The sequence below is a fragment of the Zerene cesonia genome, chromosome 10, assembly GCF_012273895.1.
Source record: "Zerene cesonia ecotype Mississippi chromosome 10, Zerene_cesonia_1.1, whole genome shotgun sequence".
Taxonomy (NCBI): Eukaryota; Metazoa; Arthropoda; class Insecta; order Lepidoptera; family Pieridae; genus Zerene; species Zerene cesonia.
In genome coordinates this window covers 1,291,696-1,305,727 of record NC_052111.1, presented here as the reverse complement: position 1 = coordinate 1,305,727, position 14,032 = coordinate 1,291,696, and the positions used below count along the sequence as shown (strand labels likewise).

The 14,032-nt window shown below is 30.8% G+C and overlaps 3 protein-coding genes across 4 annotated transcripts in view; 2 read left to right on the top strand and 1 right to left on the bottom strand.

Annotated features, from left to right (window-relative positions):
* The first annotated feature begins 1,252 nt into the window (after window positions 1-1,252).
* LOC119829690 (alkaline ceramidase) lies at window positions 1,253-8,421 on the top strand. Its single transcript, XM_038352322.1, has 6 exons — window positions 1,253-1,271; window positions 1,542-1,665; window positions 1,872-2,028; window positions 2,261-2,360; window positions 6,375-6,512; window positions 7,401-8,421. Exons 2-6 carry the CDS (start codon window positions 1,573-1,575, stop codon window positions 7,720-7,722), a joined length of 810 nt encoding a protein of 269 aa, XP_038208250.1. The 5' UTR covers window positions 1,253-1,271; window positions 1,542-1,572; the 3' UTR covers window positions 7,723-8,421.
* Window positions 8,422-8,757: 336 nt separating this feature from the next.
* On the bottom strand, window positions 8,758-11,165 carry LOC119829519 (6-pyruvoyl tetrahydrobiopterin synthase). 2 transcript variants are annotated; one of them, XM_038352071.1, is made up of 4 exons: window positions 10,894-11,165; window positions 10,592-10,671; window positions 9,811-9,938; window positions 8,758-9,222 (listed from the first exon to the last, which is right to left on the bottom strand). In XM_038352071.1, the coding sequence occupies exons 1-4, from the start codon at window positions 10,959-10,961 to the stop codon at window positions 9,013-9,015; spliced, it is 486 nt and encodes a 161-aa protein (XP_038207999.1). In that variant the 5' UTR covers window positions 10,962-11,165; the 3' UTR covers window positions 8,758-9,012. The 2 variants fall into 2 exon arrangements, with proteins under 2 accessions (XP_038207999.1, XP_038207998.1); XM_038352070.1 differs by having other exon boundaries at window positions 9,811-9,956; window positions 10,894-11,163.
* A 508-nt stretch (window positions 11,166-11,673) lies between these two features.
* LOC119829608 (electron transfer flavoprotein subunit alpha, mitochondrial) overlaps window positions 11,674-14,032 on the top strand; it is a 3,886-nt gene continuing 1,527 nt past the window's right edge. Inside the window, exons 1-5 of the mRNA XM_038352206.1 lie at window positions 11,674-11,833; window positions 11,935-12,075; window positions 12,259-12,523; window positions 13,153-13,368; window positions 13,685-13,836. Coding sequence (XP_038208134.1) covers window positions 11,792-11,833; window positions 11,935-12,075; window positions 12,259-12,523; window positions 13,153-13,368; window positions 13,685-13,836 — 816 coding nt within the window. The 5' untranslated portion in view covers window positions 11,674-11,791. The remainder of the gene's footprint in view (window positions 11,834-11,934; window positions 12,076-12,258; window positions 12,524-13,152; window positions 13,369-13,684; window positions 13,837-14,032) is intronic.

Below are 14,032 nucleotides of genomic sequence, written 5' to 3'. Positions count from 1 at the left end.
AAGTGAGTAAATAAATAAAATTCGATTCATATAGAAACCCAAATAGGCTCGTTCGGCACCAGCGAAACTTGTATATTAGTTTCATGTAGGTATTCTGAAATCTAATAATAAAAATGTTTAATTACTTCCGGTGAATCTTTTTGACGGATGTTGCTTTTATGTCGAAATTAAGATCTACAGGCATACGTTCTTTTTGTAAACACTTTGATGGTTTCACTTCTCTTAGTTTTATACCTCTTAAAACTTCTTCGTCTATACTAACACTACTCCAGAAATTTGAGAATGCTATACCTTCTGAGTCTGAGTGAGCTAAAAATTATAATCGTTTTGTTAATACTGAATTAAACCGAAAGTATAAATACATAGGATTACCCGAGATGATAAGAACATTAACAAATGTTAGACATTCGGAAATTTTATGTATCTATGCATGTTTAGTTCTGACGTGAACACCTGGTAAATAGCAGAATGAAACGAAATGAAATAGATGCTATGATATTCAATAAGTCAATAGTTATTATTCACATGTTATAAATACTAACCAGAAGTTTTACCGGATGAACTAGCATCATACATTATTCTTGGCTGTAAGTAATTTTAATGAAAAACTAATTTAAAATTTAATATGGTTTAATTGAGTACAATCAACAAGAAATTTGGTATGTATTTGGTATGCTTATATTTAATCCCTTGGGCCATGGAATTGAGTAGTGAGCAAATTGATATATTTTAATAATTTAGTGAATCATCTGTGTACATGAAAAAGTGTCCGTCGAAATGCAACAAATTAGGGTGGCGCCACATTGGCACCAGGGTGAATTTTAAAGGGACTTAAAAAATCAATAAACGTACTATTTACAATTCAGGAAATAAAATAACTCTAGCTAACACGTTTTCTCATAATAAATCTTAAAGGGTATATTTACTACATAATTTTTTACTACGCGAATAGTTGACATTTTCAATAAGTAACTACTTTAGTCGACAATAATATTAAATTTTTCAACTCGGCGTACTTCAATTCGCTTATAACTGCTACATTCATACCATGCACTGTGTCTACACCAGCACCGGAAGGTGGAAGGTTTTTGAACTGTTATTTTATAGCTTACAGCTGGACACTATTTTTTTTCCTACCATATGTGATGACTCTCCTTACCTCTACCCTCCATAGTTCGAACTCAATAAATGTCATTTGTCAGTTGTCACTGTGTTTGTCACTACTTGCGAAAAGTCAACGTTACTTTATTGTTGATAAAATAAATTGAAAGGTCCGTATCAAAATACAAACACGATGTTATAGTCAATGATTCATTGTGATTTCTGTGCCATTCATTCAACAATTGTATGTGGATACGACTGCACGTAGTATTTCCAGTGAAATTGTGTATTTAAATTTGATATTAACGACATTTCAGACTTAAATCTGCCTTTTATACTACTGAATTTCGTTGTTTATATTTCAAAACAACGTTCAAGTTGAATACCCATAACATCGGGTACAGTTACACCAAGTTAATTTATTTTATTTTTTACCACAGCGAGGCTTAAAACAAAGAATATCTTAACAAAATGTGGTCTCATTTGGAACGTGGCAGCTCACCTGTGGATTGGTGTGAATCGAATTATTCCATTACACCTATGATAGCAGAATTCGTTAACACGGTATGTTTATTTTTAACTTTTTTTTGGCTCATAGGCCAGGGTTTATTTCAATGCGGCTTTTTTATATTTGAGATCAATCTCAGCCATATGATCATGCTTAGACATAAAATTTGTGAATTTATTTTTAAGTGAAGTCAATCGGTTTACATATAGATAATATCATGGATTACTAACATATTATTTATTAACAGGTTTTTTAATTTCAGGTTAGCAATGTGCTATTCTTTTTATTTCCACCAGTATTGATACATCTTTTTCAAGGATATGCAAAATTTTTCAATCCAGCTATTAATATATTGTGGGTGCTATTGATGGTAGTTGGAATAAGTTCAGCATATTTCCATGCAACTCTAAGTTTAGTGGGTAAGGATCAATAATTTTAATTTAACAATCCAACAATAAAGAATTTATCAGCAGGCTTATTTTTAATCATAAAGGGTCAAAATCCTCAGCACTTTTTTGGATAAAACATAAACCAGTTTTCTGCACATAACCATTAATTTTATTTGCCTTTTTGGATTTTTCAAGTTATTGTTATTGGTATTACTGTTGTAGGTATAATGTTTATTATACTTATTATGTTTAAATATTTTAGGGCAACTGCTGGATGAATTGGCAATATTATGGGTGTTCATGGCTGCATTTGCAATGTTTTTACCAAAAAGATATTTCCCAAAGTTTTTAGGTGGCAACAGGTAAGTTGTTTATAATAAAAATATTGTTTAATGTTTACCCATGTCATTTGATTTATATCAATGTTGACATAGTATTACCAACAATATAACTTTATGAGAAACATGAATTTTTGGTGTCCCTGTTACGCCTACTTAATCACCAAATATCTGGACCTATATGTATATACATATAATCTGCTTTATTCTGAATATATTATATAAATACAATGTACTTACATCCATCCCATTACAATAACTTATAGAAAACCTTAAGTAAACATGTACATTGTATATTAATCTCTGACAATCAATTAAATAGGTTTAAAACCATACCTACATATACATGAATAGATTCCATTTTTTTCAATTGTAGATTGAAGATCAAATTGCAGTTTATAGTAGTTATTTAATTAAGTAAAAATTATAAGTTATAGAATAATATGGAATTCTTTTTGTTAAGCTTTTTTTCGAACGCGTAATTTTTAATTCGATTCACGATAATTTGAGAACACTACTCTTTTTTTATATGCGTAATAAACAAATCAGTGTTTGATAAAGTTATAAAAAAATAATTCATAAATATTATTTCGTATTGACTTTAGACCTGGGATTTTTAACGTATATAACTATTAATGTTGAACAGCATTCACAGCTTCACGTCATTGGCCCGTTAAATTGCCCCATTATTTAAAGGAATAATACAAGTTTTGTAAACATTCTGTCTTACATATTATATTTTATCGTAAGCTTGTGGGATCTCAGCTATATCTTGGCATGATCATGGCATGGCATATATCAAAGCATCTATATATGTTGGCAGCAGGTTTATAATCCAGTGTTGCATGTAGGCTACGTCAAAGTAAGAGTGTGTCCAACCGCGTAAAAATCAGTCCATCCGTTTGAAATCTACGGTGCCACAGACAGACACAAAAATCGACGTTAAACTTATATCACTCCCCTTTTTGCGTGAAGGGTTTATTAAATAGTAAATACAATGCTAATTTAACGCTAATTAGTGTAATAATTGAGATAAAAGATTACTTGTGCGTGTTGTATGAATCTGCTCAATATGTAAAAGTTTTGAACTGTTGAAATAACACGTGCAAAGGTTAAATTATAACAATGAAATCTGTCTAGTCAGTAGTTACTTGTATATACCACTAGCTTATCTTAAATTCGCGCTCGATGAATTACAATCTTGCTTAAGTATAACAAAATACGTCACGTAATAATTATAATACATAAAACTTAATTACGGATGTTGTATTAAGTTTATTTTAATAGTTAAAAAACAATATTTTTTGCCTTATCGAACTCGATTTGAAATAAAGGGTTTAAGTAGGTAACTACAGAAAGTTTTATTAACTGACGTAAATTACTGATATTATATGTATCGCATTCAAGGTTAACACAATTATGTGTAGATTTATGTGATCATTAAAATCAATTTAAAGAATTAAACGCAAACAATCTATCATGCATCGATTTCCTTTTTTTTTCGCACAGTTACATCAATTAGTCACTTAGGATATTATGGGTATAAGTAATAATCAATAGTTCTAAAGAAGAGTAGTATAGAATAAATAAAATAGAACGATCAAAAATAGTCGAGATTCAAGCTCGATAGCAAACAAGGGTTTCTCGTAAACAAAGTAAATGCTACAAGGGCGTATTCTTATCACGATAAAGAGCTTCGAGTGCGTTGAGTGCAAATGTACTGTGATAGAATAACTTTATGTGCCATTTGATTTGCCGTCCTTTGAATTGGGTAATGGCCTACAATGAGGCTCGTGAGTGATAAGATATGGTCATTCTATACGGCCTTTGATACCAAGCGTGAGAAGAATTGGTAATAGCTGTATGTATAAAAGAGTGCGATAGTCGAAAGTTTGTTCTCAAATGTTATTTTGTCTAGAATTTATATAATAAATCTTGCTATTTATGTTATATTATAAACGCGAAAGCTTGTAAGAATGTATGTTTGTTACTCTTTCATATAAAAACAGATCGAATCTGTATTATGTAATTTGGCACGAAGGTTACATACAATGTTACATACACGTAGGCTACTTCTGTTACGAATACGCACGTGACGCCGCGTTAACATTTTTGTATGTAAGAGCGGGAAACTGAGCTGCTGGGTCACCTGATGGCAAGTGACCATCACAGCCCATAAAAATTAGAACTACCTCTGCAAATGCATGGAAAGCTTTTATAAATGAAAGGGATACAGGAAGAATTGACGACGAGAAATAAGGAAGGAAATGGGAAGGGTTAGGAATAAGATATTGATCGGTCCCCCCTTCCACTATATGAAAAATGCACAAAATAGTGCATCGCATGCTTCTATTTCTCGCCCCTGTTTGGACAACGTTGTACTGCCCTCCCCGGCGCGGTGCTGGCCCATGCCGTAACGAAGCGTGCTCTACTCCCGGACATTTACTACAAACAACAACTGCAAACCAGGATCTGCAATATTCAAAGTATTCACGTAAAGGAGTCGTGTATTTCAAATGTGTTCGTTATGGTCCAAACACGTTAGTGGAAAACTAAAAATATTACGCATACAAAATAAACTAATAATAACATAATTTTTTTTAAATCGTCCTTTTGAAGAATCTTCGCTTCCGTAACTATATCAACGAATGATGGGTACATAGCTTCATCACACATAACATAATAAAGCTTCAAATTTGAACTATACCTACTCGTAATATATTATTATGATCTACGATTATTATTATTTGGAGCTTATATAATCATTTACAAAAACACATCTAAAAGCAAAATTAAGTCGCAATAGTCGCGTTCCATTGTGGATTAACCTTGAAAAAAATACTGTTATCATGAAGAATGACCATGTTTACATTATTATACAATGCTATATTCTTGTTTATAGGTAAAATGTTTTGTGTTTTAAATGGTTTTATTAGATAACATAATCCAAGTCATCACACCATAAAAGTTATGTTGATTTGTGAGTTATTAGGACAATTAAATCTTCTTTAGACTTTAGACTTATCCCGTTTACACAAAAAAAAAATGCCCGATTTCTCTATGTAAATCAGATTAACAGTTAGGGCCGAGTATTATGTTTTCAGATGATCCTCTCTACTCTTAGAATGCCTGTTATCTGATATTGTTAGATGTGACTTTGTATTCTGTTATAATTAGCTAGTTAAGTCTTTACTTTTAATATATTAGAAAAAACTAAAAAAATTAATTCATATGATATATATTTATTGTTTGCTTCATCAATGAACTAATAACAAAAATTAACGACCGAGTCTAATTTAATACTGTTAACTCATTACAATATAATATTGCACCTAGGAAGCCAAGAGTCTTACGGCCGTATGATGCGAGATGGCATTTAATTAAATCGTATTAATTGCATTCATTACCTAATATTAGTTGCCAAGTTGCCAACGCCAGTGCAACGTTGTATTCTGGGTTACAAAATGACCTACTCTAAAAACATTGTTACTTAGTCTTAATACGTTTTGCGGTTTATAGCCGGCGGAATAGGTTGAGCACCTAATCTTGTAAGCGGTAAGATTAAACTGCCATATTTTTTTTTATTTTTAAATATGTTTGTGACATTTGCGTTATGATGTGCTTTCGTTACTGAAATGGGTGATTTTTAACTAGAAATTATGTGAAGACATAAATCGTTTTTGGAATACAATTAACAATAATGTAATGATTTGCAAAGCATTAGTCGACTCTGTAAAAAAAACGATTTTAATATCATTAGTTTCATGAACAGCTAATTTGCGTGGTGACTAAAATTGCTTACGTCTTATGATAATAAAAAAATATGCATCACGACATCTCATTCAATATGACATTCCATAGCTAGAAAATATTTTGAAATAGTTTATAATAATATAGGTAAAACAGGCGAACCCTTATATTTCTTTTTGTCTAATTTGATTTCTAATTAATCTAATCTGATTCACATTAGGAAACACAATGTATGCTAAGATCAATCAAGCATTTTTATTTATTAACAACTATTGTTTTTATTTCCAGGAGAGTGCTAGCTTTCTATTCTAGCGTTTTCTCCGTGTTATCGACCGGGTTTCTGGTGATGCACCCGAAAGCGAACGCATTCGCTCTAATGACCCTCGCACTGCCTTCTCTGGGATTCTTATGTAAAGAGTTAAAAAGGTTCGTGTAATTTGTATTTTTCGTAATGTAAACATACTTAAGGTAATTAATTATAAATAACGGGTTATTAAAAAATTTTTTATACATATTTTTATTTGAACACCATGAAATTAACCCTTCATTCTTCCGATTATTTTCTCAGAATTTGTTTTCCTCAACGATGTTCCATTATACATATTTATATAATTAATTGTTAAAAATTAGTTGTTAAATTCTCGCGTCGCAATGTTATTAACCATACTCCTTCAAAAAGACTGGACCGATTCTTGTAAAAAAAATTGTGCATATCGGGTAGGTTAGGTTAGGTTAGCCCAAGATACATTTTTCATACCTCTGAATGATGAGTGTAAAGCACAACAGTGTTTGCCGGGTCAACTAGTATAATATAAAATAATACATCATTTTCTAAAATACCCTACATCTACGATTACGATAGGACTAATATAATGTTAAGGTGATTTACTACACATAAGTGTTAGAGCTAAACCGATTGAACAAATGAATGTGTGCGTGTATATACTTTGTCATTAAAACGATGAGGCGATTAATTTTGCTTTATCTGTTGAGGAACAAAGACTTTTTGTCATTGTTAATTTTCCTTTGATTTAATTTTATGCGTAAATAAATATTAATATACATATATAGATGATCAACGTTATGAGTTTCATATTTCAGGATACTTCGTTTGTATAACGACTTGTATGGAAAAAGTTTTACGAAAAATATATAAAATTTTAGTGTACAAAAAAATTATAACTAGTTCATTTCGCGTTTTATTTTCTACTTTATGTTTTTCCTAGGTTACTGTACTGGCTACATTATATATGACTGAGAAATAATTTGAAAGATAAAAAATGTGACCTTCCTAATATTTTTTAATAATTCCAGGGTAAAATGCGCGCGCGTTTTTCGCCTCGGCCTGCGTTGTGTCGCAGTCAGCTTTCTCGCAATGTTCTGTTGGATAATAGACCGAATGTTCTGCGACGCTTGGCTTTACATCGACTTCCCATACATGCACGGAGCTTGGCACATACTAATATTCATAGCCAGTTACACCGCACTTGTACTATTCGCGTATTTCAATGTATCCGAAGAGAGACCAGAACAAAAACCGCAGTTACGCTATTGGCCGATAAACGACTTCGAGTTGGGTGTTCCGTACATTACTGTTAGACATCCGTGCAAAAAAGATGACAATTTGGCCATTTAATTTGGTAGTGGCGCACGAATAACGGTATTTGGAAATTGGGACATAACAACTCTATTTAGATGGGAACTGCCTTAGAATGACAGAACATTTTTTATTTAATTTATTTAAAATAACATTTAAAAGTTTATTTTAGTTGTATGATTGAGTGATTGGTCCGTGCTTATTGCAGTGACTTATACTGTATTTCCTATTTAAATAGAGTTACAAAAAATATTTTTGTAATTATTTATGTATTTAGTGCCAATCTGTGATTTTTAGATTAAATGAATTTAAATCGAGTGCAATGAATAATTTTAAGGGTGACAATGCGTTATAGGTATTATTTATCTGTATTTTATTTTATGGTATTTTTAAAAGTTGTCAAGTTTTTACACTACCTATATATTTATTCTGCATATAGCATTTATTGTTCTGAATTAATGCTTGTATTAAAACACAGTTTAAGGTGTTAGTTACAGCTGCAAAATTTATATATTAATTTTTTTTACATCATAATGACAAGGTATTAGCTTGAAAAGCAGCTGTTTATTATTATTGTGATAGTTTACTAAGTCTGCCTAGTTTTAATATGAGTTAAATTACAAGTTTTAAGAATTTTTGGGGTGATTAAAAGCAATTCTTTTAGATTTTAATTAGAAATAAGGAATTTACTGTTTTTAAATTGTATTCTGTCTTACTTTCTTATAATTATAGAAACAATTATTCTCTTGAGTATTTTTTTGTTTTTGTGATGAACATGTATTTGTTCAAAATAATTGAAATGCTGCAATAATACAATTATGTATTTATAATATATTTATATCCTTTAAAAATTATTAATATTTTAATTCAATAAGAGGTCTATGTAAAATAAGATACTTAATAAAATTTTATAGTTTGCTATGAATTACATTCGTTTTTAAATTCACCCTAAAGTGAAAGAATACCTTTTAGCTTTTTGGTGTAATAAAAAAAAACTCTTTTGATTGAAATTTATTTAAAAATCAGATTCATATAATATCTAACATGTACATAAGAAAGCTAATACTAAATATATGTGTTGATGTGCATAACAAGTGCAACTTGCAACCAGATAAATAATTTTGGCAAGAATAAACTTCTAAATATTACTGTGCGCGTAACAAATCCTTACATCATCGCGAATTATCCTTAGTTTTTACCTTAATTGTAAAAATATATCATAAATTTTATCTGGCAACACTTATAAAGCTAGTATGAAATGGAATGGCCCCTGTATATATAAAAATATTAGATTCAAAATTCCTTGTAAGTATGCAGTCAATTGATATTCTAATCGGAGTCTGAAGAAACATGGTTATGGTTTCCAGGGTGTAAGCTGGATGAGTCGAATTTTTTGCGAGGGAAAGTAGTACCACCGCGGTAGACAACATGGTTCTTTTCAGTTTCTAATATTTTTACTTCATGCAAAAGCTGAGGTTTCGGCATCACCTTCTGAAGTGAATCCCATATGAAAATAGCCAGGTTCTCAGTGGTACTGACCTGAAAATAACAAAATATAGTATTAAGATTCTATTAATGGATACAATGATTGGATGAGCATTGCTCATTTTATGTATCTATTCAAGGCAGCCATATAAATGGTTTTATATTAAAGAGACTATCTCTTTATTTAACCACAATAAAATCGATTTGTGAAGCTATTCCAATCTTATGGAAAATACATTTTTTATTTATGGGATAGAAATGATACTGTTGTCTTGTTGCTCTAAGCAACTCATGATTATAATACCATTTTACAAGATCAAGGAGATACAAATGTATTATGAATAATTCACTGATTTAAATTTCCATTTAATATTAAGATCAAGTTATCATTATTCACATAATTGATTAGTTAATTTAACTTTTAAGTAAATTACACAAAGTCTAAAAATACTTTTTGGCAAAAGTTGAGCCAACAATCTACACATCAGATATATGTATACTAGCAATCTACCTGGGTTTTGCTGGTGTCTATAGTAGTCTAGGATCACATACAAATCCAATGGTGAAAGATTTTTTGGAATCTTTCGAGTACTCTTTAGCTTTGAACAATATTATTATTATTACATACAGCAATCATCTTACCACAGCTTTGAAATATGGTACATCTTGGTCTAGATTTTTGTGATCTAATGGATCCATGATAGCCTGTTGCATGTACTGTTTTAGATCATGCACATTCATCACCATTCCTGTTTGCTGATCCACTGGCCCTTTTACCGTAACAAGCACTATTAAAAAAAAATCAATTCATTAAATTTTTCTTGTATGTAAAACAAACCTGTTTCAAGTTATGTTTATTCATTAGGCAAATAATAGTAATTCTGAATCAATTAAGATAAGGATCTTGTCGTAGAAGTAGTATTTTTTATTGCACATTTATACAGTATTAAATATAACTATATATAAGAGCTTGAGTTGGATTGATAATGTCAATCAGTTTTATTGTTCATACCAGGAATAAGAAGAATATTATCTATGTTTTACACACTTTATTGTTGTCCATTAAATTAATTTATTGCATGCCCTGTTTATGAAACTTATAAGATGCATGATAAATTATAATGAATAAGTATAAAAAGGATATAAAAAACCTTTACGTTTTGTTCTTTGAATCATAAATAAAAAAATAAATAAATAAAAAATAAAAATACTAATAAGTTAGCGTAGAATATTATTTATACTTGTGAAAATGTATGAGTACACAGAACATTTTCTATCAATCATAAATTATTCTTGGGCAACCAAGCATGTAAATATTTATAGAAAGTTAGTTGATTATTCACAATTAACCAATGCAGCAGGTACTATTAACTGCAATAAGTGCAACTAAGAAACAAATACGAATGAACAAAAAAAACCTTACCAACATAGTTGTGACCATGTCCATTTGGATTATTACATTTTCCATACAGTTTCTTATTTTCTTCATCGCTTAAAAAAGGGCTAAAAACAGATAAAAGGTTAAAGATAAAGAAGCGCGGATATAATTATTGTTAAAAGTTAATAATCACAATTATTATTATCTAGTTGTTACTCAACCTTTTAACAAATTAGACGATAACTGAATGATTACATTACTTGAGATTTTTTTTTTCTTAATCGTTAGTAAAATAATTGGAAATAAATTACATTTCACAATATTAAATATTTAACTTTTCAACTTACCTATGCAATCGGTGGCAGGAACTGAAAGTTTCTCTTCTGGTTATTGATACGATAGGTAAAGCAGACATAATTAATGTTTATTAATAGAATTACTTCAAGAAACAGCAATAAACTCAATTTTTTATTTTTATTTTTAAGTTTATTAAGCTAAAATGTTCGCGCTCTAGATAAACAAAGTGAAGAAACGACGCACGACACCGATTATCAAAGAACGCGAAACGACTTAGTGACGAGTGACGACTGAGGATTGAGGAATGAGAAAATGATCAGTATCACTGAAAGCAAACTGACAGTTGTCAATGAAATGAAACAGGAGTTGACACAGACAGAACTTGACAGCTGACGTAAATTAATGAAATGGGCAATGGCATACAAATATTTTTATGTTGTAAAATGTAAAAATCGATATTTAAAAATCGTAGAATATTACTAGTTAAAATTCGTCCGCGACCCATGACAATGGCTCTGCGTATTTTGAATGAAATACAAAATAACACGAAAATCTCACATAACGCACACGTTCACTACATCACAATATATAATATTATATGAACAGATAATATTTTTTATCGTAAAAGAATATTATTTTAAAATGCATTGTGTTTAACAGGTATTGTATTATAGTAATGAGTAACGATTATTGCAATTTAAGATCATAATATTCTATACTTTGAATTGAAAATATGTAGATAAGTGAATTGAAGACAAAAATAATTGTTTTCATGTTACATGTGTTCAGGGAAATGGAATTATCGGCAAATCGGTAAAGTTAACACGTACGTCACTAAGGAACTGATTTTGATTGGACTTTGACTTTTATTTTGTAACCTTTTGTAAAGTTTCATGTAAATAATATTTTTCTTTTCTATAAGGCTCAGAATAAAATTTAAGCACAAAAATGTTTTCCCCTCTCAGCAGGCAATTACTGTTTTACACTCAGGTTGGTATATAATTAAAAATATTTGTTTCCTATGTAAGTAACTATAATTTTTACAAACTTACGAAAGACGTCCAAATTCTTCAACTCATTTTTTATTTTAGCTTCGTCGTCTACAAAGTACTTTAGTGTTAGCGGAGCACAATAATGAAGTCCTACTGCCAGCCACTCAAAATGCCATAAGTGCTGCAAAAAAGATTGGTGGTGAAATCTCTGTTCTGGTTGTTGGTACAAAATGTGGCCCAGTAAGTGTTTTAAACATATTTTTTCAAACTCATTTTAAACATGACCATATAACAGACACTTTCTAAAATTTTTTGTAGTCTATTTAACATTCTAAATTAAATCTCTTCATAAAGTAATAATGACAAGATTTATTGAATGTTTATTATTATTAGTAGATTGCTAAGTGTATATAACAATTTTAGGCAGCCGAAGCCGTTGCTAAAGCAAATGGAATATCCAAAGTGCTTGTGGCTGAGAGTGATGCATTTAAAGGGTTCACTGCAGAGTCCTTGACCCCCTTAATATTAGCAACGCAGAAACAGTTCAATTTTACACATATCTTGGCACCAGCCACTGCTTTTGGTAAGGCTGTGTTGCCCAGGGTTGCTGCAAAGTTGGATGTGTCGCCAATTACCGATATCATTGGAGTTAAAGATGCTAACACATTCATAAGGACTATCTATGCAGGTATGTAAACTGAGTGCAATTGTTGCTATAGTAATGCAGAAACTAGTATTTTAAGTTAATATTAAATGTTTTTTTAGCACAGTCAATCTTATCAGGCAGAGCATACTAAAATGAGATACTATATAACTGTATAAATATATCATTTCCTTGATATATTTTTATGTTTCAAAATGACATCTTAGATAGATACTATGCAAAAAATTACTTAGAACATACAACCATGTAGTCCATTAAATATTTTCACAAATTGGTACAATTTTTACACTATCTAAACCTTATCATTTTGTTTTGCTAAGAGCAAACTGATAACAGTTACTATTTAACTGGAGATGCCTCTAACTGATAAAGAATTTAAATTTTTTATCGCTTATAATTAATACAAAAATATACATGAAATACATCTAACATACTTGCCAATGACTGTTATTTTACATACAATTATAAGATACATCATAATAATAATATATCTTACAGAGTTTATTTAGCTATTCAACATTTTGATGCCATTATTCATCTTGCCCACACCCCTCCCATCCACTGCACTCTCAAACTTTAATACAAGGCGTGTTTAAGAAATTCTTAGTAGAAAAGCAATGAATTTGGGTAATAAAATTTTTAATACTTAATAGGAAATGCAGTACTAACATTGGAAGCAAAAGACAAAATCAAAGTCATCACCGTAAGAGGTACTGCATTCGCTCCTGAGCCTCTGGAAGGCGGATCAGCTGCAGTAGAGAAAGCTCCAGAGGGCGATTATAACAGTGCTTTAGTGGAATTTGTCTCACAAGAGCTCACCAAGTCTGATAGGCCTGAACTCACCAGCGCCAAGAATATTGTTTCTGGTGGTATGTACTCTGATTATTTTCTACATTTGTTATGTGTATATAAATATTTTCTGGCCATGATGATTAGTCTTGATTTTATTTTATTTTTATAGTGATTGTGATTTGTAAATGTTTTTTAAGTAAATCTTTTGGAAAGACTCATATTTGCTAGATTTTTCATAATCAAAATATTTTAAATTTGTCTACCAAGTGATACTCAGAGAATGCCAATATAATAAAGAATTGAAATGCAAAAAAAAAAACTGTATATTTTTGGAAAACAAAATTCTCTTAAAGTAGTTTCAAATATACTAATGATCTTTCTCATCCTACACAGGGCGCGGCCTAAAGTCCGGTGACAACTTTAAGCTGCTGTACGATCTAGCGGACAAGCTTAACGCGGCCGTGGGCGCGAGCCGCGCCGCTGTGGACGCGGGCTTCGTCCCCAACGACCTGCAGATCGGCCAGACCGGCAAGATCGTTGCACCCGTGCGTTCTGGGCTTTTTTTTTTTCTTTTTTAATGAGGCTTTTTTCTTTTTCTTTTCAGCCAGTTGTGAAACAGTTAAAAAATATGATGGGAGTATATTTTTTCCTTTTTTTTTAAATAGGCTTTGGTTCAATTCAGTTTTGTTATATACTTCCTGCAAATTATTTCACTATCTGTATTGAACTTGATACTCATAG